Source organism: Microtus pennsylvanicus, chromosome 1 (genome assembly GCF_037038515.1).
Source record: "Microtus pennsylvanicus isolate mMicPen1 chromosome 1, mMicPen1.hap1, whole genome shotgun sequence".
Taxonomy (NCBI): Eukaryota; Metazoa; Chordata; class Mammalia; order Rodentia; family Cricetidae; genus Microtus; species Microtus pennsylvanicus.
This window is the reverse complement of record NC_134579.1, coordinates 176,292,360-176,317,236: the sequence shown is the minus strand read 5'-3', so window position 1 is coordinate 176,317,236 and position 24,877 is coordinate 176,292,360. Positions and strand designations below refer to the sequence as shown.

General features: G+C 39.3%; 1 protein-coding gene across 2 annotated transcripts in view; it reads left to right on the top strand.

Moving 5' to 3' along the window:
* Positions 1-24,877, top strand: part of Cep85l (centrosomal protein 85L) — a 116,379-nt gene that overhangs the window by 15,490 nt on the left and 76,012 nt on the right. The window contains exons 2-3 of one of the 2 annotated variants that reach the window (XM_075945851.1): positions 2,919-3,077; positions 18,888-19,675. In XM_075945851.1, the coding sequence (XP_075801966.1) occupies positions 2,919-3,077; positions 18,888-19,675 (947 nt within the window). Of the gene's footprint in view, positions 1-2,918; positions 3,078-17,596; positions 17,873-18,887; positions 19,676-24,877 lie in introns of those variants that run through there. The other variant, XM_075945860.1, reaches the window with a different exon arrangement.

Here is a 24,877-nt window from a genome sequence, read left to right as displayed (position 1 = left end):
TTAGACCATTTGTTTTTTCTAATTTTAAATGCATTTCCTTTGGTATGTGCTAGGTTCTAGGTATTGAGGTTGCACTCATTTGCTTTGGAAGTCTGTTGATCAGGTTATATTGAAGTACAGTGAGGGAAATTGTAGGTTCTGGTCATTATTCTAATAGTTTTCCTAGTTCTCCCAATACTGCATTAGTGTTTCCCAAAGAAGTAGATCCAGTAGGTTATGATTCTAGGAATTATCTTAGAAGCATACTGACAAAGACCCCAGATCTGGTGAGTTGGTAAGTTGCTGAGGATATTGTTCTAGCCTTGGCCAGCAAGCTCAGCGCCAGGAGACCTGTAGTGATGAGGCTGCTGGCAGGCCTGCTTTTCGTCTAGCCCTGCTCCCGCACAGCTAGCTTAGCACCCGAAATAACAACACACAAATTGTGTTCATTTAAACATGCTTGGCCAATTAGCTCTAGCCTCTTACTAGCTAACTCTCACATCTTGATTAACCCATTTCTAACAATCTGTGTAGCACCACGAGGTGGTGGCTTACCGGGAAGATTCCAACCTATGTCCATCTTGGGCCGGAGTTTCATGCCCTCTTCCTCACTGCCTTCTTCCTCCCAGCATTCTGTTCTGTCTTCCCTGCCTACCTATGTTCTGACCTATCAGGCCAAGCAGTTTTCTTTATTAATTAACCAATGAAACAACACATAGATAGAAGACACTCCTACATCAGAGACCTATGATCCATTTCGAGTCCAAACATAGAAAAGCCTGTGTTTTAGTTCAGAGGTCTTCAGGCTTAAAAAAAATCTCTTAGTAAGCTTTTTATCTATTTAGGCCTTCAGTGGATTGGATAAAGTCTGTCCACAATGAGGACAGCAGAGTCATTCACCAAGTCTACCAATGTAAATGTTACCTCAGACCAAAAATACCCTTACAGAAAGGTCTGTCCAGGGCCAGTGAGGTGGCTCAACTGGGAGAGGCACTCCAGCTCAGCTTGGAGACTAGTGTGACTCCCCAGGACCCATATGGTAGGAGAAAGCCACCCTTGCACATTGTCTTCTGTCCTCCACACTGCGGAGTGCACACACATGAGTCTCTAAATTGTCTTCTGTCCTCCACACTGTGAAGTGTACAAATACGAATCTTTCTCTCTAAATTGTCTTCTGTCCTCCACACTGTGAAGTGTACAAACATGAATCTTTCTCTCTAAATTGTCTTCTGTCCTCCACATTGTAGACTGCACACACACGTCTTTTTCTCATGTGCACACATATGAGTCTTTCTCCCTTTTTCTAAATAAATAAGTGGAATAAAATTTCTTTTTTAAGAAGTGTTTGTCCAAATATATAAGCACCCTATGGCCCAGTGGCACACTCAAGATCACATACAAAATTAACCATGACTCATATTTGGCATCGTTCAAGTTGTATCTGCCATATAGTTAAACTGAGATTGTTTTTGTGTGGAAAAAGAAATCTGAAAGACTTTTGTGTCTTTTTTATCCTCAAAAAAGATCCCCTTAGTAAGGCTTTTAGGAATTGCTGTATTGTAAACATCTTGGCTTGCTGTTACGTGCTCTAGGTTGGGCAAGCCTTTCTTCCAAATAGAGGAACGAGCAGGCTGAATCATTTATTATGAGTCTGTTAAAATTTTGAGACTATTTTACTGTGCTGTTAAAAATTTAGCAAAAGCTAATTGTTTTCTTGCTCTAATTCTGTCATGAGTTTTTAGTTTGGGGAAAGTACATGAAAATATATTCAGCAATGAGATTGTAAAATCCAGTGTGAAGTCCCACATTTTAGTATAGCTATTCTAACTGTATAGATGTTCATTGAGATATCAGATAGACTTTGGTTGGGTTAATTTTGGTGTGTGATGTTTTTTATTTGAAACTTTTTCTTGGTTTTGTTTTTTTTCGAGACAGGATTTCTCTGTATAGCAGCTCTGGCTGACTTGGAACTCACTCTGTAGACCAGGCTGGCCTCGAACTCACAGAGATCCTCCTGTTTCTGCCTCCCAAGTGCTGGGATTAAAGGCATGCGCCACTGCTGTTTGGCTCTATTTGAAACTTTTAAATGAAGTTTTAGTAAACAGTTTAGCAAAAGATAATTAAAGGAACAAAAATTCTGTTTAGAGATAAGTTACAGTAGAAACTTTTTAAAAATAATCTTCCTTGAGTAGCCTATTCAATATCTCTTGATCATTCATAGGATTCATCTAGACCCTCCCCGAAGTCATTTTACAGCTAAGGCCTGTGTGTGGAATCAGAGGTCTTGGACTGAAATATTCTAGGACAGGCTATTGACATTTGAAGGTAGATTTAGCTTTCTGGGTTGTTTTTGGGAACCTGTCTCAGTGGTCTAGGTGGACCTCCTCGTTGTGTGGTTGAAGCTGTCCTTGAGCTCTTAGTCTCCCTCCCTGCCTGCACTTCCCGACAGCTGGGATTACAGGTGTGCCCTAGCACATTGGGCTAGATAGGATTTGTTTCTTTTTATTTTTTTACTTATTTGACGTAGGGTCTCACTAAGTATTCCTGGTTGTCTGGGAACTTCCCGTGTAGATTAAACTGGCTTTGAACTCAAAGAGATCTGTAAAATCTACCTGCCTCTGCCTCTTGAGTACTAGGATTAAAGTCATGTGCTGTCATGATTATGATTTAAATCAGTTAGCAGTCCATCTTCAAAGTTCAGCAAGTAGAGGCGAAAAACAGCTCAGTGGTCAGAATGTAAAGAATCAGCAGCATTCAGTTGTCATCCTGTGACATTCAGTTTATTTGATGAATTTTGATCTTGTTGGATATTTTTATTTTGGGTAAAAAATAACCTCTTAAATACTATGTATATTTTCTTATAAGGTTAAAAAAAACCCTACTTTTGCCTTCTCACAGATACTGCACATGTGCTAATTTTGTATTTTTTCCCTTTATAGGCTCAGATTATTCATCAGCATGGTTACCTGGTAATGAGTCATTGTGGCAGGCCACAACTGTTCCATCTAGCCATCGGAATAACCATATCAGGAGACACAGTATAACTTCTGACAGTGGGGACACTGGCATTGGCACTTCCTGTTCTGACAGTGTGGAAGGTAAGCTAATGGAGAGGAAGGTAAGATAATGGAGAATGTTATGAACTGAGATTATTCAGATGATGATTCTAAAGATTTTAAAGGAGTGTTTGTGTTGCTGTTAGTACTCAGTGTTGCTACATATAAAATATTAAATTTTCTGTTTATATTACATTTTACCCTGCATCAAAAAAGGTTTTTATTTTTCTTTATGTGTATTTTCAGAGCTGCAGTAAAGTTGATTGAAGATGAAAGTGTTTTTCCATATATTCCCCGCCCCCAGCCATGTACACTCTTCCCTATTAATGCTGTCTGAACAGAGCAGTACATTCATCACTATGGATGAGCCTGTACTGCCACTTCTTGATGTATTAGTTATTTTCTGTTGCTGTGATAAGACACCGCGACCAAGGCAGCTTCTAAGAGAGAGAGAGAGAGTTTTTTTGGGCTTACAGTTCCAGAGAGTGAGTGTCTGTGAAGAGGAGTAGAGGTAGTGGGTGGTAAACGGCTAGAGCAGTAGCTGGGAGTTCACATCTTGAGCCTTAAATAGGAGGCAGAAAGTGTACTGGAAAGGGCGTGAATCTTTTAAAACCCTCATTCCACTCCCAGTGACTCTTCTCCTCTAACAAACACGTGCCTCCTAATCCTTTCCAAGCATTTCTACCAAGTATGAACCAAGTATTCAAGCATACAAACCTGTGGGGCCATTCTCACTTTAATGTGTCGAAATCACAGGCTGACAAGAAATCTTCACTGTTAGCTCGAGAGTTTTATATTACATAGGGCACTCTTCTGAGCGGGCAGATCTTTGAGGGCATTTTCAGTATAGTTTAACTGAGGAAGGAAGACCTGGGTCCTGGACTCAACAAACAAAAGAAAATGAAAGACAGGTGAGGACTGGCATTCCTCTTTCTCTGCTTTCTCATTTGCCCAGGCTACCCCCCACAACCACAGCTGTGAGCCACGTATGCCACCATGTCTTCTCTACTGTTATGGTTAGTTTTTTTTTCTTTTCCACAAGACAGGGTTTCTCTGTAGCTTCGGAGCCTGTCCTGGAACTAGCTCTTGTAGACCAGGATGGCCTCGTACTCACTGAGATCTGCCTGCCTTTGCCTCCTGAGTGCTCATGTTATGGTTACTTTTAAATGTCTACTTGTCACAACTTAGAATCTCCTGTAAAGAGAGTCTCAGTTGAGCTAATTGTCTTTATCAGGTTGGTGTATGGATATGTTTGTGAGGGACTAATTTGGTTGTTAATTGCTGTAGGAAGACCTAGCTCACTATGGGTGGAACCATCCCCCAGGCTGGGCCTTAAATTGTAAAAGAGTAAAGAGAGCTAGCCACAGCCAAGCAATCAGGCAGCACAGGAATATCTGTTTCTCTCTGCTCTTGACTGTAGATGTGATACAACCAATTGTCCCAAGCTCCTTCCTGCCTCACTGTTTTCCCTCAATCACGGACTATAAGCCAAATGAGCACTTTCTCCCCTGCAGTGTTTTCTTTTAGGCTGTTTTTTCATGGCAACAAAAAAGAAAGTAGGACACCTACCATTTTGGTGTGATCCTTCCCAGTGCATTCTTCCTGTCTTGTTTCTTGTCAGGCATTTGATCACGGCAATGAGAACAGTAGCCAAGACACACCAAATCTATAGTTCAGATTAAGGTTTGCTCAGAGTTGTATGCCCTTGGAACTTGGAAGAATTTATAAAAAACATGTATGTGCCGTAATGTATCATTCAGAGTAGCTTTAGTGCCTTATGAACCTCCTGCCTACTTGTCTCTCCCTATGCATAGCTCCAATCTCTAGTCTTGTGCAAGTTTTGTGATGAATTCATGGGTATAAGAGCCATGTTATGACTAAAAGGTTTTATTTTTATATCAGGAATGACTATTGGATTTTATCAAATGGTTTATCTATGTGTACTCTATCATGAGTTTGTTAATATGGTGGTGGATTTTACTGCCTGATGTGTCACGTTTTCATAGATGTGTTACCAGAGAGCATACATCACTTGACTTCCCAATACCAGAAAACACCCTGTATCATCATGTACTTTTAAAAGTATTTATTGCTGAATTTTGTTTGCCTTTACTTTGTTAAGGATATGTGTATATGTGTGGATAAATGTTTTTCTTTTTTTGTTATCAGGCTTAATACTACCTTTAAAAAATGAATTGGTTAGGTATTTCTATTTTCTGAAAGTCTTGGAAAAAGTTGTGTATTTTAAAATTATTTTCTTGAGTCTAGAGCTATAGATTATTCTTGGAAATTTTTGAATTGTGCCATTTTCTCAATAGTTACAGAGTTAGTAAAATTTTTCACATTAGATGAGTTGTGATAATTCTTTTAGAGGAAATTGCCCACTGGCTTATTTTGCCTGTCAAGTGTGTATGTGTTCTAGCATTCTCTTACGATCAGTTTGATATCTGTAGGTTTTATGGTGATAGTCCCTACTCTATTTATTTTTAAGTTTTAGTTCTAGTTTGCCAATTTCACTGATCATAGAAAACAACCATATCTTTATTTTTCATTTTAGTGTCAATTCTTTCTGATTTTTCTTAATTCTTTTCTGCATATGTTTGGTTTAGTTTCTTATGGTAGGAAGTTAGATTTTGAGACTTTAAATACCCCTCCCTCCCTCCCTCCCTCCCTCCCTCCCTCCCTCCCTCCCTTCCTCCCTCCCTCCCTTCCTCTCTCCAGCATCACAACAAATACATGAGGAATCAGCCTGTTCAGAGCAAAGGTTTATTTCATCCACTGTTTGCAAAGCTATTGTCCATTGTTCAGTGGCCTGTGTCTATTAGGCTTCAACTGGGGGTCACAATGACAGATGGCATGGTAGAGCAAAACTGTTCACCTCATGGCCAGGAACTGAAAGATAACTGAAGGAGAAAAGGGTCTTAAAAGCCTTCTGGAGGGCAGGCATAAAGCTGTCTCTTAGGAACATCCCCTTCCCCAAATTAAAGTTTCTACCACTTTTCAGTAGTATCAAGCTGGGCATCTTGCAAACCTTTACCCATGGGGCTTTGGTATGTTTGAGATGCAAAGTACATTCTTCCTCTGGTCCCAAAAGTTATATGTATCTCACACTGTTAAAAATATTTAGTTAAACTGTAAAAGAATCCCCTAGATTTTAACTGTTTATCATTGCTCAAAGGTCTAAATTCAAAGCTTTCTTTTGTAACCTATTTGTGAACCCTTAGAAAAAAACAAAAGATAAAGGTTCAGCTTCTCTGATATAATGATATAAGATGCACAAAGCAAATATTCCTATATTAAAAGGAGAACAGAGGAATGGGAAGAAAGACTTGAACCAGAACAAGACTGGAAGCTGAAGGCAGTGTGGCAAACCTTGAATCTTAAACTTCCATGTCTGATGTTTAGGGTACATATTAGGGTGTGGGCTTCTGAGTCTAGAGTACCTACAGACTTACAGGTATATTTGTAGCCCTCATGGCCACTCTTGATCTGACTGCACACTGCCTGCAGCTTTCTGCAGCAGGCTTTCTACCTTGCTCTCATCTATTGTCCCATGGTTTCCATCCTTCGAAGCCTTAGCTTTTATTTTGGGAAGTGCTTTTAGGGATTCTGTCTATACCACACACCCTATAGACTGTTCTTTGCTTCAGATTCTCGTGTCTGTTTGGCTAAAAGTGTCTAGTTGTATGCATGCAGTACCCAAGTACATTGCTATGTTGACATTTCTTTACTTAAGCTGCGTCATCACCTTTAAACTTGGACACTTAAAAAGAGTCAGGACAAAATGAATCTGATTCTTGCTGTGGATAACAGAGTTGCCTATAATCTAGATCCCAGCCATGTCTTCATTGCTACCTGAAACCTCCAAAATATAGGCCTTGCTGACACATTCTTGTCAGCATTCTGATTGGAGCCCTTTTCTATAATTGCTTATTAAACACGACTTTTAGGACTTGAAGCTTTCTCTAACCTGATTGTTTTCCTGTGAGCTGGACATGGCGACACACACCTATAATCTCAGCACTCAGAGGTTAAAGCAGGAAAATTGCCATGAATTTCAGGTCAGCCTGGACTATATGCTAAGACCTTGTTTCAAAAAAAAAATATCCAAGCAAATAAATAGATAAATGGGAACTCTTAACGTAGGATAGCCCCATAGCCTTTCTAAGGTGTGAAACATACAGCAAAGATAGAGACCCCTTCTCTAAGTACCCATAGAGAAAAGCCACCTTTCTTTATAGGTGATGGTTTCTGCTACTGTGACAAATACTGAAACTAATAGCTTCACCCCAAGATCTCTTGGGCTCATCGCTTTAATTAAAGCAGCACAACATGGGAGGAGTGTGTACAGAGTAGAGCTGTGAAGTCTGGGAGTGGGTAGAAGGAGGAGGGAGGGGAAGAGGAGCTGGAAAGGCAGGGCAAAGAGGACTCCATAGAGGACACTTAAGTTTAAAGAACCTCTCAATACTGCCCTCGGGGGATCAAGGCTCTAAAACATGAGAGTTGGACACTCGTGAGACTCCAAATGCTGATGGAGGCATTTGCCACTAAGCCCGACCTTAGTTCAGGCCTTGGAACACATATGGAGAAGAGAACCGACACCCGTAAGTTGTCCATTGACCTCTACACACTGAGGCATATACCCTTCCCCTAGACAAACAGCTAAGATGTGATACTTGTGGGGACATTTAAGATCTAAATTGCAACCTCTCCCTCTCAGAAACTGCTTTACCTGTATTTTGATCTTTATTCAGCGGAGTGTATTTGTATGTGTAATAGTTTAAATATTTATTATTTTACATGTGTGTTTTGATGGCACATATGTAAGTGTATCACATGCCCTTGAATTCAGAAGAGGGTGCTTATGAGCTGCCATGTGAAGGCTGGGAACTGACCCATGGGTCAGCTGCAAGAGCAATGTGTTCAGTATGTTTCATACTTTGTGACTTCCTCTGCGCCATAGGATTATGTAGAGTGTGTTGATTTATTTACCTACTGTTTGCTACCTGTTCTTGCCATAGAAAGGAATGGGATACTGGTCCCTTATTTTCCAATTGGATGCTCTCTTTTGATACCCAAAGGATAGAGGGGAGCACTTTCTTACTGCTGGTTGGGTAGGCGTGCAATAGAATCTAGATTTTCCTGGGTAACTTAACTGACCCCAGTGTGGATTGCTTCTTACCATCTGGAGGTGATGGATGTTCAGAGTCTCTGTGAGGGTAGTTCTCCTCTGCCATTGTGTGTGTGTGTCCCCGCGTGTGTGTGCACTCAAGGGGCATTCATCCACACATGGATGGGGATGAGGCTCCAGTCTCCATGTGTGGCCTTCTTTGATGTCACTGTTGTAAGGTTCTTGGATGCTTTAATTGCAACTTGGCAAGATTGAAAACTTAGGTTTCTCATTTGGCATTAGTTGGTGAGGGCGCGGGTTAGACTACACTGTTTTCTGTGCTGTTGGTTAGTGAAAGGGGGTTACCACATAGACTCTGTCTCCTTGGTGCATTATTCTTTGTTCTTGGGCTGACAGGAATGAGCTTTTATGGCGTTTTTTTGGGCAGTTCCTCTTTGTCATTTTAGAATTCTGGCTTTGCTGTTCCTAAGTCTTAGAGCTGTGAGAAAAAAAAGAAAAATTAAAGAATGACGTATTTCCTTGTCTCCTGTTTCCAAGGTTCCTGGATGATCTGCCTTCTTTTGCTAACCTTTCTGGTCTTGTGTTTGTTTTATGTGTAATATTCAGTACTTTTAGTTGTATCTAGACAGCAGTATTGGGAAAGTATTTTTCTCTCCTTTCACTGCTTTTTTTGGTAAATCATGTTTAAATATTACTAGCTCTCATAACTTGGCTATCAGTCCATAGGATATTGATTTCATTGTCAGTTTGCATAAGAATATTTCTAACTTTAACCTTTGTAATACTTCTTAAAGTTAGAAAATTAAAGATATACAGAGTAAAATTTTAAAATAAAACTGATTATATTGGTAACACTTAAAGAGCTCCTACAAATATAGGTAATGCCTACAGGTTGGCATTGATATATAAAATTTTATGTATTTAATACTTTAACACAGGTAAAAATATAAGAAATCTATTTAATGAATTGAAGATGATTGATGGCATTGAAAAGGTGATCAGATCAGTCATAGTGAAATAAATGTCAGATAAGATATTGATTCTCACCAATGAAATTGACCATCCTTTCTCTAAAATGCACAGTGATACCAGATCTGAGCAAAGTTGAAAACTGTTAGTCTTTAGAGAGGAAGCTTGGCAGTGGTGGTATCTGTATTGCTCTTCCTATATTCCTATATGTGAACTAAACACAGTCGTCATTGTTCTTCCCATCTTTCAGACAGAGAGTGAGATGCAAAAATGGGGGTGTAGTAGCAAATTATGTAGGTATTATGTACACGGCTCTGAATTCCATCTTCAACACCAGGAAGCCAAACAAACTACCAACGAGAAAATCAAAAACAAAACAACCCACTAGAAAACAAGTCATAGGTAATATGTCCATATTCTCATTCAACATAGGCTTGTGTAGGTGAAACCATATACTATTTACAAGAGTAATTACTGTAAGTTGGGCAGTGGTGCTGCACGCCTTTAATCCCAGCACTTGGGAGGCAGAGACAGGTGGATCTCTGTGAGTTCAAGGCTAGCTTGGTCTATGAGCTAGTTTCTGGACAGCTAGGGCTGTTACACAGAGAAATCCTGTCTCCAAAAAAAAAGAATAGTTACTATAACACTGAAAAGTATGAAACAACTTTAAGAGTCTATACAGAAAGGAAAATGGTTAAGTATTTCTCTAAATATCCATTTTCATTAATTATGTGTGTATATGTACACACATATACCTATATATTTCTAAAGCTTACAAGAAGAAATTCAAGCAAGTTTTCAGGTGAAGATGACACATTACATACACTTCTTAACTGCCCTGTGAAACTCTGCTAAAGCTTAGATAAAAGAACAAAAAGCTATATGAAGGTAACAACAAGAAAAATTACATTAAAATTACAGGAATTATCAGATTAATAACTTCAGCAATTGTTAGCGTCTGGGCGTGATAGTTTATACCTTTAATCCCAGTACTTGGGAGACAGAGGCTGGCAGACATCTGTGAGTTTGGGGCTATCCAGGGCTACATAGTGAACCCTTGTCCCCCTCCCCCATTGTTAAAATTGTTAGCAGGCCCCAAGTAGCTAGACCCAAATTAGCATCACAAAAATCTAGATGACCCTAATGGTCTGCAGGAGGGCATAGTGTATAGTTGTAGATTTGCTAGGCTTATGCAGTAAACTCCTCATTCTGGAGTCTATTCCTTGGATGCAAAGCAGAAGGGAAGGTTCACCTTTATCTCCTTGAAGATTTTGAGACTGTCTGAAACCAGGATGTTGGAAAACCCTTTTCTCTGAAGGCCTTAGGCAAAAGGCATGGCTTTTTCTGGCAACCCATTGCACCCTTTCCTGATATTTGTCTTTTTTTCATGTCCCCTTTGTCTTCAGATGTTTCTTTCTTTGCCTTATAAGGAAAATGATGTTTGAAAATACCAGTCAATGGTGTTTGCTCCTGCCTAATTCTATGTGACGGTTATCTTATCTTAATTTTGATTCCATCTGCAAGGTAATTTTCAAATGAACTCATATTTACTGGTGTGTGTGTGTGTGTGTGTGTGTGTGTGTGTTAGAGAGAGAGAGAGAGAGAGAGAGAGAGAGAGAGAAGAGAGTGTAGTTTATTACTTAAATATGCTATGACACATTAACAGACACACAGTTCAGTCTATAACATTGCATACAGTTTGTGAGATTAAATGGAAAGGCATAGAAAGTGCTGGAGGGTAGCCTGAACTAAACCAAATTTAAAAATGAATCAGGGGAGCTGTGTTCAAAGCTTTGAACAATGTTTTTGGTTATTTCCTTGAACAAACATTAAAAGTTATTAATAAACATAATAATGTGGCAAAGATAACGGATGGGGAACTTAAAAGTTGCACACTGTATGCTCTGTTTTCTTAGGGTTGTTTTAAAGTTTTGCTTGAAGAAGCTTGTTCTCTTCCTTGACCTTAGAGTTACTGTGTAATTCCTTCTCAAATACTTACCTGAACTGGGGAAAAATTCTGTAGCTTTTGAAGTTTTGACATAAAAGCTCAATAATTCTATAGTGAATTACTTAAGCTCAAAAGATTAATACATTAATCAGGAAACTCTAGTGTAGTAATAAGAGCGGCGGGGCTGCGTCCCCAACACCCCAGCCGCCTGCCCGGCTAGCTTTTGCCCCGAAATAATTACACAGACACTGTATTCTTTTAATCACTGCTTGGCCCTTAGCTCTAGCCCTTACTGGCTAATTCTGATATCCCAATCAACCCATCTCTAATAATCTGTGAGCACCGGTCTTACCGGGAAGATTCTAGGTCGGAGCTTCATCGCGTGTGTCTGCCCGGGAGCGGGACATGGCATCTCTGCTGAGGCGTCTGCTCCCGAGAAGGGAGCTGTCGAGTCTGCCCCTACTTCCTCTTCCTCCCAGCGTTTTGTTCTGTTTACTCCTCCCACCTATCTCCTAACCAATGAGAGCCAAGCAGTTTCTTTTAATTTAACCAATGACCTTCCTCCATCATTTCCCCTTTTTTGGTTTAAACAAAAAAAGGCTTTAACTTTAACATAGCAAAAGCTAGCCGGGCAGGCGGCTGGGGTGTTGGGGACGCAGCCCCGCCGCTCTTATTACTACACTCTTGAGCTCCCCACTGGAAGCCTTTTCTCAGTTTACCCAAGAGGACTTTAAAAATATCTCCTGTGTTTTTGTCCCAGGACCTGTGGAGACTCGGTGCTATCCTCTTCATGACAGTGACCAGCATCCTTCACTGAGAAGACTGTAGTTTCATAATTTCTCAAAGCTCTTGGATTTGTCTGTGTATTATATAATAACTTTTTTCTAAAGCTTTTTAGTTTTTTATTTTTATTCTGTGAATTAATTTAAAGCAAATTTGTATTAGTAGTAGCAAATCATATTTTTCTCATCAAATAATCACAGGGAACAGAAGCTCCTTTGATCTTTGAGGAACAGACAAATAGAATATTCCACAAAATATTTTAATAAGCTGTCTTCAAGCCTTTTGTTGATGTTATATCCAAATAATACTATACCACATTTTATAATCCAGACATGTAACTTATTACAGTTTTATTTTGGGCTTGATATATTCCAGTCATTATTTCTCTTTGTTAGACAGTTAAGGTTGAAGATTATCTATACACTAAATGCCAGTTCCATTTCTGAGTATAATACATAAATGTTTTTATTTTGGTTCTACGTATTTTGCCTTAATACTACATGTATAAGATCAATCAACAAAGGTTAAACTGTCTCAAACAAATTACCTAACTTCTGATAATGTCATTTCAGGCAGTTCATTTATCTGTGAAAAGAGCAACCACAATAACAACAACAAACCCCCTTTGGCATACTGTAGTGAACTATGTTTAGTAGTCAGTGTTGGGTTATTTTTTTTTTTGCATAGTTAAAGAAAGGTAAAGTTAGAGTGAAGTTTTCTTTTTTGACAATATGCTACTGCTAATTTTCTTTGGGGATGATAATTTTATCCAATTAATTTATCTTAAAAAAGCAGTCAAATAAAATTAGCTGCTTAATCATATCTTATTAGTTGGTTTACTAATAATAGGCCATTTAATATTTTTAGCTCATTCTGTATATTTGTATTTGAGGAATCGCTTGCTAGGTTGTCTACATCTTAGGGAAGAAACTAGGGCTCTCTAAAGTAAGGGTTTGTTAGTCATTTATTTGCTTAGCCATTGCTTAGTGTCTCCTGTGTGTTAGCCATAGCTAGTGTTAGAAACGAAGCAGCTATTTCTCCTTGTATACGTACCATCCAGTGGAGAGGACAGCAAGGGTTGTATAAGGAGTGCAGTCTGGTAAGTGAAGTACACTGGGAGGTAAGGATGGATGCTGGGCAGTGGGGGTACAGAGGTGGAGTATGTTTATGTCTTGTGGATTACTGACTCACTGAGAGCCCAAGAAGGCAGTTGGTGCTGCCTGGGCAGGTTTAGAGGAGTGCCGTCTGGGTGGAGAGACCAGCATGGTCAGAGTCTGAGAGAAAGACAGTGCTGTGGCTTATGTGCTAATATGAAGGACAAATCACAGAAAAGCTAAACTCTTTGTCAAGGGACTGCTTGTTGTATTTGAGTAGGAGTGGATGGTAACTTAATCACAAGGAGAGAGAGACAGGAGAAGAAGAAACAAGATCACTCAGGAGATTAAAAAACCATACCTTCTTCCTCTCCCTTCTGTATTTTGGACAAGGTCTCATGTATCCCAGGCTTGCCTTGAACACAATATGTAGCCAAGGGGTTGCAGGCATGTGTCATCATCAGGACTTATAAGTTTGAGATATGACAACATTCATCATCTAACATGAATAGAAATGTCAGTGCCATACACCTGTGTCAGTACTCAGAAACCTGAGGCAGGAGAATTGTGAAATCCAGACCAGAATGGGCTACATAGAAAATTTAAATAGGTGTCATCTGTATAATAGCTAGACATCTTAAAACCAATCAAATAGAAAACCTATACATTTTTGCAGTATAACATAATTCATATAAACTGTGAAATCCTGAGGTAAAATTCAGCCATCTTATTTTCGGGCAGTTTAGTATATTGTGCCTAGAGTTTTCCAGGTGGTGGAGCTGACATTGCCCACCTCTCACTCCAAACCCTTCCTTAATGCTGACATGCCTATGCTTAGGAAGGGACCTTGGCAGGGGGTGGGTCAAAACTGGTGGCCTTATGTTGGGCGAGTACAAATACACCATGTAGGCAAAGCTTGAGTGATGAATTAATTGAGAGAAGGGGAAAGAATTAGGAGAGACAGACAGGGGAGAGGGGAAGATCTGTTTGCCTTTTTAGGAGAACAGCAGGAAGAGAGTGGGGAAGGGGCAGAGCTTGTCTCTTAAATTGACCTTTTGCACCTGCATACAGACTATGTAGTGATTTAGCACCCTGGGCTGGCCAGGGTACTGCCTGAGTGCATCCTGCCAGCTAACAGGGGCCAGCATAATGCCTGAATCCTAACAGGTGAGCTTGGAAGCTTCAGAACTGGAGTCACACCTAGGTGATGGGTATTTTCATGAATTGAGCAATAGAGTGCTTGTTTAAAAGTGGTATTTCTGAGGAGCCTCTCTACCAGGGCCGGTCATATTCTACTAGTGTAGGGTAGCATATTCCAGGTAACTTTTTTACATGCTAAGTTTTGAGAATTTCTAATAAGGAACTTCTAGGAGTAACTTCCGTGCTTAAGATCATATTCTAGAAACACTATCTGTTGGTAGTATTCAGATTTATACTAATAAATACACCTGTGAACCCAGCACTTGAGAGATAAAGGTAGGAGGATCAGAAGTTCAAGATCATCCTTGTTTACATAGCTACAACAGTGCTATCCTGGGCTCCATGAAGCACTGTGTTGTTTTTTTTTTTCTCAAACACTGTCTTAAACAGACAAAAGACATTTTAAAAAAGTAGTCTGATGAAGTGACTTTTATCACCAATTATTGATCTTTTATGCAATTGAAAAATCCCAGACGACTGAAGGCAAATAGGAAAGTAGCACATTGTTAGCCCCTAGACAGCAGCCAAGACTGGTGATTATTGATAAAGTTTGAATCCCCGGTTATTGAATATCTGCTGCCACTGATGTAATAAGCCAATCAAACCCTCTTAGGAGGGTTGGAGAGGTATCACGTGGCAAGTATGGCTAACAGTAGCCTATAGGTGTGATCTTGAGCAGCCCCAAGGAGGGGCTAACTTTTGGCAGACTTTCTCAGGGCAGAGTTTGAAGAGGGCTACTCCAGGATAGGGGCTGCTGCTTGGCATGTAGGGTAGGGTTTGGAATGGGACCTGAGTGTGGAATGGGACCCCAAATTAGAGATTAATATGAGTATGTTTTCAAAAAACTTTCATCCTTTCATACAATGTAGGTGGGTCATCTGTCTTTCTGTTGCTTTCATTGGTTAATTAATAAAGAAACGGCTTGGCCTAATAGGTCAGAACATAGGTAGGCAGGGAAGACAGAACAGAATTCTGCGAGAAAGAAAGCTGAGTCAAGCAGACGCTTATAGCTCTCCTCTCTAAGATGGATGCAGGTTAAGATCCTTCCCAGTAAGCCACCACTTCGTGGTGCTACACAGATTATTAGAAATGGGTTAATCAGATGTGAGAATTAGCCAGTAAGAGGCTAGAGCTAATGGGCCAAGCAGTGTTTAAAAGAATACAATTTGTGTGTTGTTATTTCGAATATAAAGCTAGCCGTGCGGGAGCCAAGCAGAAAGCAGCCCGCAGTTCCTCCTTCTACAATACACTTAATAATTTAAGTATATATAGAAAGTCGTGTTTGATAAATAGCGGGTGATTGTAATATTTCACTGTCACCAAAGCAGGTCATCCAGACCAAAAATAGAGGAGCATTGTAGTTGTATGAATACCAGATACAGTAGGATACAATGAAAGCAGTGCTAAGTGGGAAATTTGTAGCTCTTAGTGCCTACACTCCAAAATCAGAGAGCTCAAATAAGTAACTTAAAGATGTAGCTTAAAGCCTTGGAAAAACAAAACCAAAAGCAGAATATGGAAAGATATAGAAATTAATGAGATAGACTAAAGATATTAAAAAGAATCTATTAATTGACCAGTTCGTAGCGAAATTAACCACAAGAATACAAAGCCTATATGCAAACCTCCCATAACATGGTAAATAGCCAAAAACTTGAAGCATTCCCACTAAGATTAGGAGCAAGACAGGAGTGCTCACTCTACTCGCTCTTCTTCAGTGTTGTGCTTGGGCAACAAGACAAGCAGAGGAAATTAAAGGGGTATAGATAGGAAAGGACTATATATGTCTCTATACATACAAAACCTTAAAATTCAGGAAACCTAGAGCTGGGAACCCACCCAGTAAAGTAGAAAGATACAAAATTAACATGCACAATGAATACCCTTTCTGTTTATCAATGATAAACATATCAAGAAATCAGGAAAACAGTCTTATTCACAGTAGCCTTAAAATAATCTAATCAATCAATCCCCAGATCTTGGAGTAAACTACCCAAGGAAGTGGAGACCTCTCCATCAGATGAATGGAGAATGAAAATGTGCACATACACGACAGGATTTTATGCAAGTGTAGAGAAAGGTAAATGGTGCAATTTGCAGGAAAATGAGTGGAGCTGAAAAATATATTAGGTGAAGTAACCAAAGTAATAAAGAGAAACAGTGCATATTCTCTATCATATATATCTCAGCTACTAATTCACATATATACGTATATCTGTCGGTCTGTCTATAATTACATGAGAGTGTGTAGCATCCAGGAAGGTGGCATTTAAGAGGCAAGGAAAAAAGATGAGTGTGATATTAAGGGGATGGTAGTGGATAGTAGAATACATGCCATATGCAAATGGAAGGGGAAATGAATACTGGAGAGGGGTAAAGGTGTAAGCAGAAAAACATGAAGATTGGGGAAGAAGAGGAGGTGATGATGTTAGGCCAACTACTAAGTATATGCACAAGCAGTAAAAAACCTGATAACAGATAATGGTACTCCTGGAAACTAAAAGTTATTCAACAAAAGTCTTATTACTGGGGTGGGCTCAAATGATTGATCCAGAAGGCCACTTAGGTCCCCAGAAAGATTATTTACTCACTGTCGGTAACTTCTCCACGCTGATGAAACTGTTCCTAAAGAGACTTTGTGTGCTTTGCTCTCAGGATGTGGAGAAATGGAGCTAGAACAGGGCTGGAAGTCCCTTCCACTTAGCTCACTGCTGTTAGAGGGAGCTAGGCAGGCTGTGGGGGAAAGTTGTCATCAAAGTCCCCTTTAATACAGACCCCAAGTGATACATTGGCTTTTATTACTCTTTGGGGGCCTGCCACCCAGCTCCCAAATGAATACGTGGAAACTTATTCTTTCTTAGGAATTCCCAAAAATTAGCTTTGACTCATTTCTAGCTAGCTTTTCTATTTCTCTTTAACTTCACTTTGCCTCTAGGTTTTTGCCTTTCTTTATTCTATCAAATATATCTTTCATTCTTACTCTGTGGCTGGCTGTGTGGCAGGGTGACTGGCCCTGGTGTCCTCTCCTCTTTCTCCTTTTCTCACCTCTTATTTTTCTCCCGAGCCTAGATTTTTCCTCCTATTTATTCGCTCTGCCTGGCAGCCCTGTCTTTCCCCACCTGCCTAGTTATTGACTGTACAGCACTTTTTTTTTTTTTGCCAATCAGGTGTTTTAGTCGGTCAAGGTAACACAGCTTTAGAGATGCGACATAAAAGAATACAACACATCTTTGCATCATTAAACAAGTATTTTATAGCATAAATGAATGTAACACATCTTAAACTGATATTCCACAATACGACACTACTAGCTGGCCAGGCAAAATGTGCCCATGGGTCCAATAGTGGCAAGTAAGTAATGGGGGAACCACAGATTAGACCTTTTCCATTCCACATTTACTAGCACCAACTTGGTCAGATGCCTTTGGCTAGGAGTGTCATAGGCCCTAGAGAGGAAGTTACTGCTATTTTCCTGCTAAGTGGACATGATGTGTCCATCAAATTTCTAAGTGTTGTGTTTGTACCCATAGGAAAGTGCTACTGTCAGCTTTGGTCAGAGAAGTTTCCCTTTGTTTGCAGTGGATAGCAATAACTGCAGAGACATAGAACTGGTCAAATTGCTGAGAATCGGGATCTGCTCAGCCAGTAATGGAAGTTCTACATCACCCACTTCAAGGCTCAGGGAATATTGCAGAAGATGGGTGGAAAGAATGTAAGAGCCTGAGAAAGGAGTGGAATGAATTGGAACACTCCTCGGAATGACATTCCCATTTCACTCTTGATCTCATAGCAATTGCAATTCCTGGCACAAGACCTGAGCAAGACTGGGCCTGTGAACATTGTGTCATGTGGGGATAGGGCAAAGAAGAAGGACCCATGGACATCCCATGCCCTGTCCCTATAGGCGAGGTCTCATGAGACCCCACTGCTTTCTGAGGATCTGTGGCCAGTTAGTGGTCCATTAGGGGAGGGAGAAGCATTTTCTTCAGTTGGTAGCACTGATGAAGAGTTAGTGTGTGCTCTGTAAATTATCCCTTTCCCGGGACTCTGTAGCAACTCTAAGGAAACTCTGCTTATGAAGAGTAAACAAATGTAGGCACAGCAGTAGAATGTAGATGGAAATTTCTGTCCCATCTGGTGCCACAGAGGTTCAGTCCCAGAGAAACACACAGAGGTTTATATTAATTATAAACTGATTGGCCTATTAGCTAAGGCTTTTTATTAACTAAATCTTACAACTTAAATTAACCCATAATTCTTATCTGTGTTTAGCCACGTGACTTGGTACCTTTCCTCAGTGCAGCATTTTCATCTTACTTCCTCTGCATCTGAGTGGCAATTATAGACTGACCCTTTCCTCTTCCCAGAATTCTAGCCTGGTCGCCTCACCTATATTTTCTGCCTGGCTACTGGCCAATCAGCGCTTTATTAAACCAAATAAGTAACAAGTCTTTCCAGGGTACAAGATCATTATCGCACAGCAGTAGAAGATGACTATGGAGGGGATCACTGGAGCAGATGGGGAACAGAGGAGAGAAATGGATGTAGGGATGGTGTTTGAAAGTATGTTATTTCTGATAACCTTAGAGGGATAACAGTCCTAGCAATTGCCTCATCTTGAGGAAACTGAGAAATAAATACTGGGAAGCCACATTCAGATTTTTACTTTGACATCTTGCATTTTTTTAACCTGTTGAAACTGACTTGGCAATCTTTTCTCATTCCAGATCACTCAACGTCAAGTGGCACACTATCTTTTAAACCTAGTCGATCATTGGTTACTCTTCCCACTGCTCATGTGATGCCATCTAACTCCAGTGCTTCAATTTCCAAACACAGGGAATCTTTAGCATCAGATGGCTCTAAATGGAGTACAAGCCTCATGCACACACTGGGAGACCACAGAAGACAGGATCAGGACTCTTCACTAGACATGAAGGACTTCAGGCCCCTACGGAAATGGTCATCTTTGTCCAAACTTACTGCCCCGGATAACTGCAACCAGAGTGGCATTGTATACACAGACGAGTTGAGGAATGAGCTGCAAAAGACAGGGAAGGGCAAGGCTTTCCCAAACCATGTAAGGACCTTTGGGCCTAGTTGCTTACATGACAGTATGGAGATGCTTAAGCTGGAAGACAAGGAAATAAATAAAACACGGTCATCAACTCTGGATTGCAAGTATAAATTTGAGAGCTACAACAAAGAGGACATCAGAACCGCCTCCTCTGCTCTCAGGAGACAGACCTTAGACATGACTTACAGTGCCTTACCTGAGAGCAAGCCCATTGTGACAGGTTCAGAGGCTTTTGAGTCTCCAAAGTATTCAATGCTTGGCCAGCAGGCAGTAGGTGGAGTTCCCATTCAACCTTCTGTGAGGACACAGATGTGGCTTACAGAACAGTTACGGACAAATCCATTGGAAGGCAGAACTACAGAGGATTCTTACAGCTTAGCTCCTTGGCAACAGCCACCAATAGAAGAGTTTCATCAAGGAAGTGAAGCACCAATGCAGGTAAGGCTCAAAACCTAGTGTTTGCTTCCCTCCAGTGGATCTTTTGTTTACTGCAGTAAGTATGTGACTGCCTACACCACACGTTCCTTTCTCCATCTCTCACCACACGTTAAAAAACATAAGTGCTATAAATTTTATATACTGTGTTGATAAAGAAAAATAAATTTATTTGAGATAAATTAACATAAGAACTGTAAACATTGTTCTTAAATTGGTCTTGACTTTCTCATTTGTTAAGTATGCATAAAATAAAATGCTTTTTGTCTAAAGAAATGTAAAACAAAAACAGAAGCTGACAATAATAGAAAATTGATTTGGAAAAATAAGTCTTGGGTTTTTTTCTGATTATATCACATTTAGGACCTGAATTTTTTCTCTATAATTTTTTTTCTTTAACTTGCATACAAAATGTTGATTTTATTATGGGATTTTCATACATTGTTTTTCTTGATTCTGTACTCCCCTGACCCCTGGCCCAGTTTCCTCCTATTGGTTGCCTGCCTCTTCCCACAAGACCCTTTTTGCTTTCATATCTCATATATTTTGCTATCCTCTATTTTGTTCTTTCTCCATCTTAGCCCTTTGTAGTTTCATAGCTGCTCTCATGTCTATAAAACTGAAACCGACGTTACAATATGAGAGAAAGCATGTGGCATTTGACTTTCAGCTTTCTTGGTCTGGGGTACTTTGCTTGATGTACTAATTTCAAGTTTCATTTATGTTTTGCAGATGTCATGGTTTTTTTTTATGTCAATTTTATTTATGGCCAAGTACAATTGCATTGTCTATATGTCCTTACCCATTCATGTATTGACGGACTTCTAGGCTGGGCTCATTTCTAGCTGCTATGACTGTCAGTAAACAGAACCCAGTGCCTTGTGACCTGACACTTAATTTATTTGGGCCTTAATTTCTTCTATAAAATGAGAAGATGGAACCCAGTTGTTGAAATATGAGCGGCGGGGCTGCGTCCCCAGCACCCCAGTCGCCTGGCTAGCTTATGCTTCGAAATATCAACACACAAATTGTATTCATTTAAACACTGCTTGGCCCTTTAGCTCTAGCCCTTACTGGCTAATTCTGATATCCCGATCAACCCATCTCTAATAATCTATGTGGCATCAGTCTTACCGGGAAGATTCTAGCCTACATCCATCCTGGGTCGGAGCTTCATTGCGTGTGTCTGCCCGGTAGTGGGGCATGGCGTCTGTCTCAGGCGTCTGCCCCCGAGAAGAGAGCTGTTGAGTCTGAGCTCACTTCCTCTTCCTCCCAGCATTCTGTTCTGTTTTCTTCACCCACCTGTGTTCTAACCTATGAGGGCCAGCCAAGCAGTTTCTTTATTTTTTTAACCAATGACCTTCCTCCATCACCCAGTTATTTGTACCATTTTTGGTAATGGTTTCTTTGTATTTAAGCTTCTAAGTCAGCTGCAATTGTTAAATGAATTGACCATCAAGATGTGTTGAATCAGTTTAAAGGAAGCACTTTATAATAATACAGCATATAGAGAAACATTATGTATTAGTCCCTTTTGAGTCTGTGGAATAACAGACTAATGAGTAAATTTCTTGATTTGGAAAAAGGTGTTGATATGATGCACATGTTTTACATATGAGAAAAAAACTCAGTTTTGAATCTTCCTAAAACACAGTAGAGGGAGAGAGAGCACAACTAACGGGAAGCATTCCTATATGCTTTAGAGCAGTGGTTATCAACCCATGGGACGTGACTCCTTAGGGGTTTTGAACAACTCTTTCACCGGGGTAGCATAAGTGGTGCGGGAGAATTGTCTGCATTCTGTCAATCATATTTTAAATAAATGCTGGTTGGCCAGGGAGGAAATATAGGTGGGAAAACCAGACAGGAAGTAGAAATGATGTAATGAGAACAGAAGAATTCTGGGAAGGAGGAAGCTGATTCCTCCCACTCCTGCTCAGACCACCGAAGCAGCAGGATGTGATCTGCCTCACTGAAAAAGGTACTGAACCACATGGCTAACATAGATCAGAAAAATGGGTTAATCAAGATGTGAGAGTTAGCCAGTGAGAGGCTAGAGCTAATGGTCCAATCAGCTTATAATTTATGGAGACCTATGTGTGATTTTCTCTGGGACTAAACAGCTGGGGGTACCTGGTGGGAGGACAGAAACCCAAACAAACAAGCCACCCCCTCCATGTTACACATAAGACCATCAGAAAACACATATTTACATTAAGATTCATGGCAGTAGCAAAATTACTTCCTATTTTATTGCGGTAGCAATGAAAATAATTTTAATGGTTGTGGGTTACCATAACATGAGAAACTGTATTAAAGGGTCACAGCATTAGGAAGGTTGAGAACCACTTGCTAAACCATCCAGAGACAATAATTCTGAAGAATTTTCATTTGTGATTGAAGAAATGTCATCTGCCTTCATTTGCTTTAGGATATAGAACACTCTGCATTCTGTGCACCACTAGTCTTGGCTGCTTCCTCTGTGTTTCGATACCCCACCCGTAATATTTCAGACTGATCCTGTGGGACTGTGAGAAGGTCTTGACTTTGCTCAGGGGAGAATGCATAATTTACAAGTTATTCCTTGTTTTCCCTGCATTCCTTGTTTTCAATTGGGATGTAGAGAATGTGGCTGTCTACGTGCAGTGACCATTAGATTCTCTTATGCTCACAGTGGATCTGCTCCATGGTAGTTAAGTAGTGAGTTTGGTTTCTTACATTACATTTTTCATGTTCCCTGGTCTACAGTTGTTTAAAAAAAAGGAAGATGAAATCTTGTTTCTATATGAATCATAAAGTGGTTTGATTAGTCAAGGTATTGACAACTAATACTTTTAACATGTTAATGGAGGCTTTTCTGTTGCTTAAATGAAGATTTTGATTAAATAACATAAGAACTTTTTTCTCCAGAGTGAATTGTGAATAAAGTCTGGCTTCTAGCTTGGAAGGATTTTATTATGTTCTTTGAGATTTTTCTTATTTTCCCTATTTTTGCATGCTGTTACGTTTTTGACTTTTGACTGAGAGAAGCAGCAGACTGAGAGATGTGATTATGTCACAATGCAGTGCCATCACATCTTGTGACACAACAGTAGCAAGCATCTAATATTGATACGTGTTTTAAAAATTGATTTTTCTTATTATATCTTTATGTGCATATAATTTAGCATGTAATTTCAAGACATTAAAGTGGGTATTAGCATATAGCCAAACCTTTTTTTATCTGATTGACCATATTCTCACACCTTGTCAAAAGACTCAAAAATAAGGCTAAACAATATCTGGTAGAAACTTCATTATTTTATGGAGGCCTCCCCCATCTTGTGTTTGTATTAGAAAACCTAGATTTTTTTTACGTTACTTGGGGAAAGTACCTCTCTCAGACCTTTACAACACAAAACTCTTTATAACTAGAACGTTTGATAGTCAGTAGCATATAATTGATTTCAAATATCACCTAGGTCAAATATTCATTTGAGTACAGGAGGTTCTGATTGCATTTTACAGATAAACTCTTTACCACTAAAAATGTAAAAGGCAATATTAGATGTTAAAAAATTAGTTCGTTTTTAGTATCCTGTAAAATTGCGAGAAGTATTTGAATGGTCATTATCTTCAAAGTTTTATTCCTTACAACTTACTCTTGTGTGATGATTAAACAGAATAAGCTCCCAGTTATAGAACGGGCTTTTTATTCCTCATTTTAATGAGCTACACGGTTCTAGACTCCTGATCAGATCAGATTGTAATTCTATTAAGGACAGAATAAAGAACAGTTAGAACTTGTTTTACTGAGGAAAAACTTTGTAAATTGATGATTAACATCTTGAAGTTGATGGAGTAGTGAGCAGTATGCTGAGAGACATGGGACTTTTCAACTGCAGTTTCACTATCAGCACAGCCAGCTCTAGAACCTGTGTGCTCCTGCATAGATAATGACTCATCCTAGGGGTCCTGACCCCCAACAAACCTATATCTCCAAAATATTTACACTGTGATTCATAACAATAGCAAAAGTACAGTTATGAGGTAGCAACAAAAATAATTATTAAAATTATTTTAAAAATAATCATGACCACAATATGAGGAACTGTATTTAAGGGTCACAGCATTAGGAAGGTTGAGAACCCTGGTTTAGATGATTATGTCATTAATGCTTTATGTGTGTGTGTGTGTGTGTGTGTGTGTGTGTGTGTGTGTGATAGGAATCTTTAACCCTTGCTGAAGAAAACTCTATTAACATGGACTCCTTTTGACAACTTTTTAACTTCTGAACCCAAACATCTCCTTTTCTACCACGCATTCAGTTTGAAAGAGCATCCTGCTAGAAACCAAAGTGAATATTGATGCTTTATATCCTTACAGTCTCTGTGGAAAGTGTGTCTAATTACATTTTATCTTCCTTAGTAATTGCTGTATTGGTAACATATCTTGAATTGGGCTTAAAATTAGGAGATTACAAAGTAGAGGTCTAAATAGTTTTATATTTTGCCAATTTAAGTTATTACGTTTTGGTGACTATGTTTTTCAACATAGTTTTCTGCTCCTATTCTTTTAGTAGTTATTGAAAGAAAGATATTTAAAAATTTAAAAAGGGATATTGAAAACATATTCAGTAAGAATTATAGTGTTGCTAGCTCTACTAAACTTAGTAAAGCAAATGCTAATTCTCTGGGCAATAGAGGAGGACAGCTAAATCTTAATACAGATTATACAGAATAAAAGTTCACATTTAAGTATAATGGAAGTGTTTGGAGAGAGAGGGTTCAGAATTTAAAAAATTATAATGCTTGAAATAATACTTTTTCTTGTTATTGGAAATCTGATTGGAATAGGAGAAATCCTATAAAACCAAGGATATATATGTCAGTGTCAAATTCAGGTGAGATTTTGCTTTATTAGTAATTATCACAGCCACATAGTAAGATATTTGTTCTTATTGATCACCAATCCCTGAAGAGAGCAGATTTGTGCTTAACTTAATTGTAAATTCCATAATCCTTGAGAAAATTTATGATAAGGAATTTTATTTATATGAGAATTTGATTTTTTTCTTATTTGATTCTCATAAGCTTAAAATATTAGTGTATAGATAAATGACAAGATCTTTATTTTAAGGTATTTATTCTGACAGAGTAATTATCAAGACTTCTGTATAATAATATAATAATAACAGTAGTCATACCTGTGAAGACCCAGTGAACT